General features: G+C 36.7%; 1 protein-coding gene across 3 annotated transcripts; it reads right to left on the bottom strand.

The window, feature by feature from the left end:
* On the bottom strand, nt 1–11,268 carry wasa (WASP actin nucleation promoting factor a). Of its 3 annotated transcripts, XM_051653092.1 has the most exons (12): nt 11,139–11,268; nt 10,905–11,049; nt 7,430–7,570; nt 6,611–6,697; nt 5,045–5,141; nt 4,870–4,902; nt 4,706–4,741; nt 4,329–4,488; nt 3,007–3,185; nt 1,706–2,667; nt 704–812; nt 1–375 (listed from the first exon to the last, which is right to left on the bottom strand). In XM_051653092.1, the coding sequence occupies exons 2-12, from the start codon at nt 11,007–11,009 to the stop codon at nt 323–325; spliced, it is 1,962 nt and encodes a 653-aa protein (XP_051509052.1). In that variant the 5' UTR covers nt 11,010–11,049; nt 11,139–11,268; the 3' UTR covers nt 1–322. The 3 variants fall into 3 exon arrangements, with proteins under 3 accessions (XP_051509052.1, XP_051509051.1, XP_051509053.1); XM_051653091.1 differs by lacking the exon at nt 11,139–11,268 and having other exon boundaries at nt 10,905–11,132; XM_051653093.1 differs by lacking the exon at nt 11,139–11,268 and having other exon boundaries at nt 10,912–11,038.
* Between the last annotated feature and the right edge of the window lie 2,318 nt (nt 11,269–13,586).

Here is a 13,586-nt window from a genome sequence, read left to right as displayed (position 1 = left end):
TATTACAAATTGTACACTTTTATTTGCTACCTGTGTCTTTCATTGTCTGGTCTAGGCAGGGAAGTGTACACACCAAACATACTGTAGGCCTTGCCAAGTGTGCAGTAGTATATTTCAGCAAGCAATCAATTTACTGTTTCTGTTTTCTTTGATAACCTTTTCTATACTTCTTTTGTATAGAATGCATTAAATACACACACAGAGGCTGAGAACTCTTAGGCTAGAAAGACCACTCATTGGCTCAGTGTTGAAAGTTAACTTTCACAACATGCTTAAGCTGCTCAGGTTTGTGCAATGTTAATTGTTTCAGATAAAATCAGGATTAATTCCACTCTTCATCGTCATCGTCATCATCATCAAATTCATCTTCCTCTTCTACAAGGTAAAAGATCATTAACAAAACAGTGAGATTCTAGATAGGTATAGAAGATGCATACAATAGCTAGAATCCAACAAACCAAATTAAAGGGATGATTTACCCAAAAATGAAAATGAAAACTCGTATGGCTTTTATACTTACAAAATATGGTTTTAAGCAGTGTGTTAGTCTCAGTCACCATTCACTTTCATTGTATCTTTTATCCATACATTGAAAGTGAATGGTGACTGAGGCTGTCATTCTGTCTAACATCTCCTTTTCCTTTTTGGGTGAACTTTCCCATTAAATTACAAATATTTTGTCATTAAAACATTAAATGTTTACCTGAGGAATGGATGACCTTACTCCTCTTCTGCATTGCCATCATGAGAGCTCCAACTATTCCCTCTCCTGTTTCCAATGCAGGTGATGGTGGTTCTGGGTTGTTGGTCACCTGGGCAAAATAAATTATAGCTTAGACTGCTTTATCCTTAAAGGGATAGTTCACCCAAAAATGGAAAATTCTGTTATTATTTACTCATCCTCATTTTGTTCCAAAATCGTATGATTTTCTTTCTTCTGTGGAACACAAATGAAGACGTTAGCATGTTAGAATCAGTCACCATTTGATTTCATTGTATGAGAAAAAGATGCAATGAAACTGAATGGTGACTGAGGCTAACATTCTGCCTAAAGTCTCATTTTGTGTTCCAAAGTAGAGACAAAGTCATACAGGTTTGGAACAACATTAGAGTGAGTAAATTATGTTTTCATTTTCATTTTTGGGTTAACTGTTAATGTGTAAATGTTGTCAATAAAAGGAAACTAATTCTTTTGAACTTGGAATACGGGAGTCAAACAGGTTCAGCAATTAACGGAGTGTCATGGTAAAAATGTCATTAAAATTGCCCCCGAAATTAATATGGTGGCAACATATTTTATTGTATTTAATTTTTTTATAGCAATTTATATAGTCCTTAAAATTTGATTCTAGGCTTAGTTACACATACATCGTGATTTTCATTTGAACAATGGACAAGTAAAAACTTTTACTGAGAATTATACCCAGCCCTACAGATATCTTTTGATGTTAATTTTATTTTAATGCAGCCCACAGTAACCCATTATTCAGATTGAAATAATTTATTAAATTGAAGTACTTTTGGTATAAAAGGATGACACTGAATCATTTAATGTTAGAAATAATTTGCCCTTGAATTGAATTGAATTGAAAATGAATTACAAGGCAAATATTGCCCCTTGATGTAAAAGTTAATTTCTGACTCTAGACTCAATGTCTTCGAAGAATAAAATAAGGGTAAAATTGCTCAATAATTATGTACTCACCTTTTTGAGCTGCTTCCCAATTTGTATCTGGGCAAGTAATGCACCTCTACCTCCTGTCCCACCACAGGATGCTGAAGTGGGAGGACCATTTCCCTCCAGTTTGCTGCCAAAGTTCATTATAGTAGGGGCAGCGGGAGGCGGCGGAGGAGGAGGTGGAGGTGGAGGAGCTGGACCACCTGTGCAAGGTTTGGCTGAGAGTGGAGGGGGTGGAGGGGCAAAGCCAGAAGAATGCTGGTGATTACTTTGAGGAGGAAACCTCGATTCAGAGAAAAGGGGTGGAGGCACAGAATCAACTAAGTCTTCAGGTGGCGGAGGGGGGAATGGTTCACAAGGTGGAGGAGGGAAGAAATCTGACGGGGGAGGCGGCAATGGCATTTCAGATAATGGTGGAGGTGGCAAGCATCCACTATTGTCTCTTGGAGGGGGAGGTAAGTGTCCGCTCCTTGCTCCAGGTGGTAGTGGTGGGGAAGACTTTGCAGCAGGCTGGGGTGGCAAAACACTTCCTCGCCTTTCGTTCACTGGAGTTACGGTTCTTCTTCCTTGAACTGGAGTTAAAGACTCTCTGCGTTCTGCTGGAGGTGGTGGCAATGGTCCGCTCCGACCTGCAGGTGGTGGGGGTAAGGGTCCGCTACGTGCCGTTGGGGGCTGAGGTAAGGGCCCGTTCCTCCCTCCTGGAACAGGTGGCAGGGGCCCTAATGATGCAGATCGTGGGGGCAGAGGACCACTGCGGCTCTCATGGGCTTGTGGTGATGGAACCGGTGGTAGAGACCCACTGTGGCCTCTTGGAGGTGTAGGTGGAAGGGAACCACGTGTGGGTGGAGGACCAGAGGATTGAATCGATCCAGGGACTGGTGGTAGAGGCCCTGTTCGACCTTGAGGGGGAGTAGGTGCTGAGGAGTGCCCAGTAGGCACTTGGGGAAGAGAACCACGATGACCACCAGGGACTGGAGGGCGCGGAGACTCTAAACAAATAATAAACAAGTCATAACATGAAATGTGATGGTAACACTTTACAATAACCGCTATATTCGTAAACATGAACTAACAATTAACAATACCTTATCAGCACTTTTAAAAGATTAATGTAGTTAATGCATTATGAACTAACAAAGAACAGTCATATTTTTAAAATTAACATTAACAAAGACTAATTAATGCTGTTGAATGCATTGTTTATTGTCAGTTCATGATACTTAATGCTTACTAATGTTAACAAATAAAACCTTATTATAAAGTGTTTACCATAAAATTATTTTAACTTAAAATCTGAAACATAGAATAAACACCACCCCAAGACTCACCCTGATGGTGAAAGGCCATTTTAACAGCCTCCATTCCACCTGAACGCTCAATGACATCATAGATGAGTCGAGAGGTTTCTGAATCGTTTAAATCTGCTTCGCTGATCCCAGCGCGGGACAGAAGTTTCATCAAATCTGGGTCCAAATTGTTGGAATTCATGCCACAGTGACTGACATGCCTAAAGTCATAACACAATGAAATGTATGTCTTCTGGCTTAAAGGGTTAGTTCAACTAAAATTCTCTCATCATTTACTCACTGTCATGCCATCTCAGATGTGTATGACTTTCTTTCTTCTGCTGTACACATACAAAGATTTTTAGAAGAATATCTTGGCTCTGTAGGCCCATACAATGCAAGTGAATGGTGATCAGGCCTTTGAAGCTCCAAAAAGCAGATAAAGTCAGCATAAATAAACATAATCCATAAGACTCCAGTGGTTTAATCCATGTCTTCTGAAGCGATCCAGTTGGTTTTGGGTGAGAACAGACCAAAATATAACTCCTTTTTTCACTTCACATGTTGACAGCAGTCTCCTTGGCGATTCAAGTTTGATTACACTTCCTATAGTGCCATATATGACTCTAAAGCACCAGTAAGTGTAATCTATTTTGAAATCATGAGTGTCTAGAGATCGCAATGCCTAGAGACTGCAAACAGTGAAAAAGGAGTTATATTTGGGTCTGTTCTCCCCCAAAACCAACTGGATCAATTCAGAGTTGTATGGATTACTTTTATATTTACTTTATCTCCCTTTTGGAGCTTCAAAGGCCTGACCACTATTCACTTGCATTGTATGGACCTACAGAGCTGAGATATTCTACAAAAAATCTTTGTTTGTGTTCAGCAGAAGAAAGAAAGTCATACACATCTGGAATGGCATGAGGGTGAGTAAATAATGAGAACATTTTCATTTTTGGGTGAACTGTCCCTTTAACGTTCAAAATAAAGTTAAAGTGTTACAGCATTATATGATTCTGTCATCATTTACTCACTCTCATGCTGTACCAAATCCATATGACCTTCTTTGTTTTGTGAAACAAAAAATGAGATGTTAAGCAGTACTGTATGTTAGTCTGTGTTAATGGTCATTTTCATAAAAGTTTCCAGTACAATGAAAGCAAACTGTGACTGAGACTAACATTTTATTTTTGCATCTCCTTTTTTTTTTTTTTTTTTTTTTCACAGAAGACAGAGCAAAGTCCAACAGTTTTAGAACAGCAAGAGGTTGATTAAATATTTTTTAGGTGAACAATCCCTTTAACCTTACGAAAAGGCCAATGTGAGACCAATAACTGATGACTTTCTAGATCCAGACTCACGTGAATCCACTGGGTGCTCCAATATCTCCCTTCAACAGTTTGGATCCTTTCTTCTTATTTTTCTTTTCTTTCTCTTTCTTCTCTTTCTTTGATTTGGTAGGAATGATTTGGTTCTGGACAGTAATAGGCACCATTGGAGGCATGGTAGGAGTGCCAAAGCCTGTGATTGAAGATAAAATACTTGTGTTTAATCTGCGTACATTTAATGCAGTTTTACACCACTGAAATAAAAAGGTTGAGTTTATATAGTTTTATAGTTTGATGCATCTGGTTCATGTGGGAGGCAGAAAATCACAAGAATAGTTCTGTTGTTTGGTCACATGACAAACAAATAGTGTACGAACACAATTCCCAAGATAAAAATGGACCTAACTCACCATCGGGTGGAGGACGTGGTGGCAAAGCTCCACAGTCTAAGAATATAATGTTTCATGTTTATTGGATTTGCTAACATACACTTAACCCATTCAAATAACCTTCATTGAAAGAGCTGACTGTTACTCAATTAAGGTAGTGATTGTGAGAAGACAGCGATTCTTACCTCTAGATACAGATCCTTTTCTCTGCTGTTTCTCTGTAAGGTATGCGAGAGAAACATAATACTAATATGCATTAGATTCTCTTGATAGTCCGGTTCATGTATGTATAAGTTCGAATTGACAGAAAAACATTAGAAACAATAAAACCATATGCAAGAACATAGTTTTTATTTATACCAAAGCGATTATTTCTCTGGCTGATCTTCTCCTCCACTACAGTGAAGAAATTTTCAGCCTCTGTTACATCTGCAAAATTTAACCCCACCTGACATTCCTGGGAACAGATTAGCAGAGTTTTTATTCCATATATCATTAAACAAATCTCATGAAATATAAGCAACTGTATAGGAGTAATTTTTAGATAAAGTTTGAAAATTACTAGGTAGATTACTTTCAAGCAGGAATACCAAACACAGTAACACTATTACTGTAAACAGTGTTAAAGAAAGGTTTATGCTGGCTTTTAGCATTATGTTAACTCACCATTGTATCAAAAAGTAACCCCAACAAATTCAAAATGTAAAACTAATTTGCGACTTGCAAGTATGAGCATCAGAGATAATGGCACAAATACTTTGAGCAAAAATGTTATTAGGCTTAAATGGGACATTGTTTTTTTTAATTATTATTATTGTTTTTTTATGGTGTCCTAAAAGCATGGTGATTAAGCAACAACTTTGGTGACATAACATTGTGTTTGAAAGCTAGTTAGATATTTAAACAATGTGGCATATACTTTAAATGAATAGTTCACACAAAAATGAAAATTATCTCATCATTTACTCACCCTCATGCCATCCCAGATTTGTATGACTTTCTTTCTTCTGCAGAACACAAACAAAGATTTTTAGAAGAATATTTCAGCTCTGTAGGTCCATACAATACAAGTGAATGGTGACCAAAAAAATGTTAAGTCTCAAAAAAGCACATAAAGGCAGCATAAAAGTAATCCATAAGACTCCAGTGGTTTGATCAATATCTTCTGAAACAATCTAATTGATTTTGGATGAGAACAGGCCAAAATATATCTCCTTACATCTAGCCATTGCAGTATCTAGGCATGATCATGATTTAAAGTTTGATTACACTTACTAGTGCTTGACACATGCGTAGAGTGCTAGATGGTGCTGTAGGAAGTGTAATCGAGCTTGAAATCATGATCACCAATGAGACTGCAGATGTCAAGATTTATAGGGAAAAAGGAATTATATTTTGGTCTGTTCTCACCCTAAACCGAATGGATCGCTTATGAAAAACATGGATTAAACCACTAGTAGTTGTATGGATTACTTTTATGCTGTCTTTATGTGCTTTCTGGAGCTTCAAAGTTTTGGTCACCATTCACTTGCACTCTATGGACCAGATATTCTTCAACAAATCTTCATTTGTGTTCTGCAGATGAAAGAAAGTCATACACATCTGGGATGACATAAGGGTGAGTAAATGATGAGAGAATTTTCATTTTTGGGTGAACTATTCCTTTAAGCTCCTGCATTCTGCTGAAATGTAATGGGAGTCGGTCTTGTACACAGTGCTACAGTTTGAGGAAGTGCACTCAAATAACTTTAGAGAAAAGAGAAATACAAATTTCCCCAACACAAAAACATGTGATACAAACAGTGGATGGATGTCAAACCGAATTGCCCGAATAACTGGGTATATGAGGAAGGTGGTAGCAATTATTTTGGTACCTGCATCAAGCACAGTCATGGTTAGAAAAGACAACAGGTTGATGATACTTACGTCTCCAGAGAATGTGTGAAAAAAAGGCTTGGACCTTTGGTACATCAGTTGATTATAGATTTCTTGTTCCCACACCAGCTTCCCTGCCTGAATGGAAGTAACATGTCTGAGCTCATCTCAATTTCTCCCAGACAAACAGAGGTCAAGAGTTTGCAGAAATAATCAAGAGACAAAAGGGCTCAAATATGAATGGGTTTGTGTGTATCTACATGGGCCGTAACCACCATAGACATATTTAGAATTAGTAATGGGTCAGTCATTACGGGTTTCTATTCTAATGATCAATTTAAATGTTTTTTTACTCCTTCCCAGTTATGAGTATTTGTGACTTACTCCATCATTTTCAGTCACTTTGACCCAAAAACATATTTTGAGTTTTATGCACTAAACAAAGAAAGTCTAAATGAGTAGCTTGCAAACGGGTTGTTGTAGAAACATTATAATAATATCTTTAAAAAGCAGAGAAACTTTTAAATGTACTTCTTCTTTTACTTTACCTTCACTTCAGTTAATAAAACTCAACATTTGTTTCTGGGTGAAAGTGAATAAAAATTATGGCACAAGTAACATTTTATTATATCGTTGGTATCTTCCTTAAATAAATGGCTATTAAAAATGGCACAGATTTGCACGTTACATGCAATAAGGATTTTGTAATGTATTGCTCATAAATTCGAAAACATTATTTTAATAATTGTTTTAATTTTATGTGTTTCTTTGTGGTTCTTTTATCTGCTGCAGGTATTTGCAAGTGTTAACATAGCTAGCCTACTTTTTTTGACATGTTAGATAAGAAGAGAGAAATAATGTTGTAAAAACCTTCATGTCATAGAGACGAATGAAATAGGAGCGCTGAGGGCTGTCCTTGACGAAACTAACTACACCAGCCTGCTGCAAGGTCCAGCGGGTCGGCTCGCTCGGCAGAGCCATAAACAGCTGAACAACTGCAGAAGACAGAGACTGCAGACAAATGGGGGGAAAAATAGAAAACAAAACATAAAAGAGCCGTAATTAGTGTTGCTCTATCACAAAGATGATTTTACTTTAGTCACATTCACTGATGAACAGATCTGTTCACAAAAACGTAGAACACATCACACTCAGTGTCAAAAAAGTTTGGTGAAAGAGACAGATTATAGCTTTTTACCTGCAAAAACTATTAAACTGTGACAGGAAATGTGTTCAAGCAACTTCCCCTGTCATACCCCTTTCAGTGATCACAATTCAAGCTGCAGAGGGCTAATTTCACACCTTTTCTTCCTTTAATCACAAAGCTTTCATTGTGCAGTCAAGCAACCAAGCACCAACAAAATGGCAGTTACTTCACTGTTAGGTCTAGCTATATCTGTCAAAGGAGTTTTGTGATAGATGATCTTTGCTTTTCAATTGTATTATCAATGCATTTAAAGGAGTAGTTCACCCAAAAATGAAAATTCTGCCATTATTTATACACCCTCATGTTGTTTCAGACCCTTATGCTTTTATTTTTATTCTTCTGTGGAACACAAAAGGAGAAATCTTTTAAGACTCAGTTCGTAGTGACCATATCTGTCAAGCTCCAAAAAGAACAAAACAAGCACAAAAGCGGCAGTTAAAGTATCAATGATGTAGTCCATATGTCTTGTGCTCTATATTCTAAGTCTTCTAAAGCCATGCTACGCACGCTCCGGTGGATGTGACGATTATTAGTAAAGAGACTTAAATATCAGCTTGTTTCTCACACAAAGCTATTATATTCGTAAGTCTAGGAATAAAGTGCACATCATATGCAGGGATGCCTTAACAGGGGAAGGTTGGGTCAATTCTAAGGGCCCTGAACAGACAGGGGGCCCAGAAGAACTTCTGACTCTTTTCCTGCATGATTTTGTGATAAATGGCCACTTCTCAAAGGTAAGCAAGAGTGAAGACTGCTCTTTCTTGATAATAAAACATGATCTAGTGTGTTGACTCTCACTTAAGACATTCAGTGATTTATTCTAAAAGCACTTTTTTATTTTTAACGCAGAATTCACTTTTAATTTGTGCAGTGCAGTGCAATCTCACGCTTGTGTGGACACGACATAACTTGATTAAATCATCTGGAGTGGATTACACTCAACAGTGTGGCACAAACCACAAAACCCTTGAGACTCATTAGAATTAAGCAGAGAATTTTCTACTCTGAAGCACTATGGAGAATGTCAAACATCTCATAAGGCCAGACAGCCCCCATGTTCTAAATGGCGTTGATGAGGAAAAGACGAGAAAACATAATAGCAACACAGACTGTAGTAACTGGTATTTTGACAGAAATGTTATAGATTCATATTAATACTATATAAGGGGAAGGAGAAGTTTTCTCTATTTGTATTATACTGAAGCCAGTTTTAGTTACTGTATAAACTCTAAATGTGTTTAGACTACTGTTTTTTCTGTCCATAACAAAATGCTATAGTTTATTTTATAGAATAGTTTCATAGACCTACTCAATGGCGACTGGGCTGGCCATCCATGGTCTACTCTATCCTCTGGTTATTCTTACTCTGGTTTTAAACCTGGACCTCCATGAATTATGGACCAAGCTATCAGTTTTCCTTCTTTGTAAAATCTGTTCTATTCTAATGTTCTCTGACTGTAGGGATCTGGTTTTGTTTGCCATTATATATTGCAAGAGATTACTTAAATCAACATAAAACATAAAAAGCCAACATTTACATTAGAAGCACAGTTCCAACTAGCTAAACTTGATCAAACATTCTAATATGTATATGTTCATATAAATATTTTTTGAGGATCAGTGAATAATGATAGAATTAAAAAATTTTGGTGAACTATTCCTTTGAGGCGTGTATCTGAGTGGCGTGAAACCTAAACGGTTACTTCGGATAAAAGCGTCTGCTAAATTAATAACAGTAAAATAAATAACTGAATAAATGTCAATATATAGAATACAGCCACCAAAAACAAAAAAACAAAACAAAAACAGGATCTGGTGCTGATTGTGTCATAGTGGAATGACAGGAGGAAACAGAAATATACAACCCAAAATAGAAGTGAAAAACATGTTCAGATTTACTGGTTTACCTACAGCTTTCTTTGATGTATGAGTTATATGTGGTTATGATTAATAGACTGTAAATGAAATGAAAGTCACAATCAAGAAATGTTTATGGAACATTAAAACACTTCATTCGATCGAGTTACAGTACAGTTAGACAATAAGCCTCACGCCTCATTAACATAATGAGTTTCAGTTAGACAATAAGCCTCACGCCTCATTAACATAATGGTACAAAATGTGGAAGAAGGTTTTAGCTTGACATTGAGTGAATTTGTGAACCTCAAAGACATTTTTTAATGCATTTAAAATGACAGCCATACACTTTCAAAAGGAAAACTGAATGCTCAACTTCTTTATTTTCAGACAAATGACAGAAAAAAAACCCTTCTGTGACAGTGTTTCAAATGGAGAAGTGTTTAATTATGGTAAATTTATAGTACAAGTAATAGTTTGTGCATTCAGACACATTTGATATTCAGACATTCATCAGATAAGTGTGCAGATATTTCTGATATAATATTACATAGAATGTCTTTTTATTTTTAAAATATTGCAATTAGTCACAAAACAAGCAACACTACAAAAATGTTTTGTAAAGTAACCTGATTTCATTTTTGAAGTTAAAAATGTCATTTAATCTGATTACACCAACAAAAGTAATTGTTATGGGTTAGATCAAGTAGAAAAATATGACTGGTATAACAATTGCAAATTTTTCCCCCACAAATAAATGACCTCATTGGACAATTGGGCTCAACTTTTGGCCACAGCTGCACTGATGTCACCCAATTTGATTACCCTAAATTTATTAAATGAAGACAAACTGTGACCCATCCTCCCTATTTCCCTGTAAAAAGTAAAAATGTGAAATTTCTGGTTTAGCCTGCAATGTAAAAAGTGGTAACATGTAGTTGTTACACTAAAGGGTTATTACTACTTGATCTAACCCTTAAAATTAGTTTTGTTGGTATTACCTGATGTTGTCTGGTTGATTCAGTGATGTGAAGTTACATTAACATAATTTGTCTGCACATTTTCTTTTTCAGTGTGATCTGACCCTAAAAAAATGACTTTTGCTGGTGTAACCTTAAGTAGTCATATAGATTTTATAATAATAAATGACATTTTTCATTTGAATAAAACCAGTTACTTTAGATGTACATATTTCAGGTTATCAGACATAACATTTTTGCAGTGTTTAAACTGTAGCTTTACCTCTGGCCCAGTCCCTGTCCTGAGGGCCCTTGAACTTACCACACACCTCCTGCCCAGCAGATCTTCCAGTCTCTCATTCTCCTGTGGACTGAGCAGAGAGCTACCCATACTCTCCCGACCTTTCCCCTTTGTTCCTCGCCTCATGGCCTCACATGCACTCAAATCTAACCTTTAAAAAGTTACACTCAAAAGACAGAGAAAGAATGAGAGTTATCCTGTGATGTACTGATGACTAGGCTCAACAGAGAGCATTGAGTTTCTCTTCCTACTCACTCGTAACATCAGCAGACAAAAGGTTTTCACAGGAAATGGACAACCACACTTTTTTTTTCTTTTCTATTTTCATTCTCGCCTTGTTAGTGTGATACACTGCTGTATGTTATGTTGCTTTCAGATATAAGCGGAAATCCCCTTAGGGCCGCCCCCATCAATGCAGTGAACTCATGAAAACAGCCATTACTGTCTACAGTGTAGAACTATTCAGGGTTGGGGAGTAACGGAATACACGTAACGGGATTACGTATTTAAAATACAAAATATAAGTAACTGTATTCCACTACAGTTACAATTTAAATAATTGGTAATTAGAATACAGTTACATTCAAAAAGTATTTTGATTACTGAAGAGATTACTTTGCATTTTATTGTCATTTGTTTCATTTAGTATTTAGTCCTTTCAGATGGAAAAATATATACATATAAATGATGCGATCCATAGAGCATTTGAACAGCAGTGAAACACTTTCTTATGATGTGAAAATTCACGTTGGATCATAATTAATTTTTTCTAGTAAGACCTTTGATTTTAGGGCAAAAATCTTATTTTTGATCATTTTTGTATTGTTTTCCTGTAAAAATATAAAAAAATCCTTAAAACAAGATCAGTTTCATTTATCTTGTTTTAGAAACAACACTGCATTAGATATTTAGGCTTTTCAGAGAATGTATTTTTAACATGTGTATTTTGTCTTACTGTACTGGCAGAGTTTTTATAGTCAAAACAATTGAAAAAATCTACTAGTACTGAAGAAGTAATCCAAAGTATTTAGAATACGTTACTGACCTTGAGTAATCTAACAGAATACATTACAAATGACATTTTACAGCATGTAATCTGTAATCTGTAGTGGAATACATTTCAAAAGTAACCCTCCCAATCCTGCAACTATTATACTGTATAATAAAATTCTGTTGGTCAGTTTTTGTCTAGCCCATCTGTAAGACCAATAAGTAACATATCATGAAGAAAACAAAATAAAACTAGATTAAAAAAAAAAGTTAATTTTAAGACAAATTTTGATGTTGACTTGAGAAAGCCTAACCTGAAAGTTTTAAGTAGTTGTAAAAGCTTGAAGTTTGAAGGTTTTAAGTTTGAAGTAGTTACAAGTTTAAATAGTAGTTTTAAAAGTTCAAAGTTTAAAGATTATAAGACCATTCAGTCTATCAGATAGATAGATAGATAGATAGATATGTTCTGGTGCAGAGATATGTGATTTGTTACTTGGTTGCTAGGGTAACCCCATCTTGTTGCTAGGCAGTTAACAAGGTGATACTCAAAAGGCTCCTTGCAACCCTGAGTCAAATGAACAAAACTGGAATTCTCTATGATGTTCTGGTTCAGAGATATATGATTTGCTACTTGGTTGCTAGGATAACCCCATCTGGTTGCTAGGCAGTTACCAAGGTGAAACTTAAAGGCTCCTTGTTACCCTGAGTCCATTGAATGAAACCAGAAGTGTCTACGATGTTCTGGTGCAGAGATATGTGATTTGTTACTTGGTTGCTAGGGTAACCTCATCTGGTTGCAAGGCAGTTTCCAAGGTGATACTAAAAAGGCTCCTTGTTACCCTGAGTCCATTGAATGAAACCAGAAGTGTCTACGATGTTCTGGTGCAGAGATATGTGATTTGTTACTTGGTTGCTAGGGTAACCTCATCTGGTTGCAAGGCAGTTTCCAAGGTGATACTAAAAAGGCTCCTTGTTACCCTGAGTCCATTGAATGAAACCAGAAGTGTCTACGATGTTCTGGTGCAGAGATATGTGATTTGTTACTTGGTTGCTAGGGTAACCTCATCTGGTTGCTAGGCAGTTACCAGGGTGCTACTTAACATAGCTACTTGCCATCCTGAGTGAAATAAGTCAACCCGGAAATCTGTACGATTTTCTGGTGCAGAGATATGTGATTTGTTACTTGGTTGCTAGGGTAACACCATATGGTTGCTAGGCAGTTACCAGGATGATACTTATCAAAGCTACTTGCCATCCTGAGTGAAATAAGTCAACCTGGAAGTCTCTACGAAATTCTGATCCTGAGATACCCATCTTTGTGGTTTTGAATGGAAGTCAATGGTGTTTGGTTGCTAGGGTGCTCTAAATGGTTGCTAGGGCGTGGCTAAGTAGTTTCCATGATGATACTTGAAGACTGATTGCTCACCCAATTCAAACAAGCCAACTCTCATGTCTGTAGGACATTCTGATCAGGAGATATCCATCTAAGCCATTTTGAATGGCAGTCAATGGGTTTTGGTTGCTAGGGTGCGCTAAATGGTTGTATGCAGTTGTCTAAACTAGGCTGTATGCAGTTGCTAGGGTGTTAAAGTGATGGAGTGAAATAAAGAATAAAAAGAGTGATGTAAAGATAGAAAAAGAAAGTGATGGAGTGATAGATAGAAAGTATGAATGGTGGAGTGATAGTAAGTAGATTAAATCCTCTAAAGGAGT

This window comes from Myxocyprinus asiaticus, chromosome 24 (genome assembly GCF_019703515.2).
Source record: "Myxocyprinus asiaticus isolate MX2 ecotype Aquarium Trade chromosome 24, UBuf_Myxa_2, whole genome shotgun sequence".
Classification (NCBI taxonomy): domain Eukaryota; kingdom Metazoa; phylum Chordata; class Actinopteri; order Cypriniformes; family Catostomidae; genus Myxocyprinus; species Myxocyprinus asiaticus.
The sequence above is the reverse complement of the archived record's forward strand: the minus strand, read 5'-3'. Positions and strand labels throughout refer to the sequence as shown.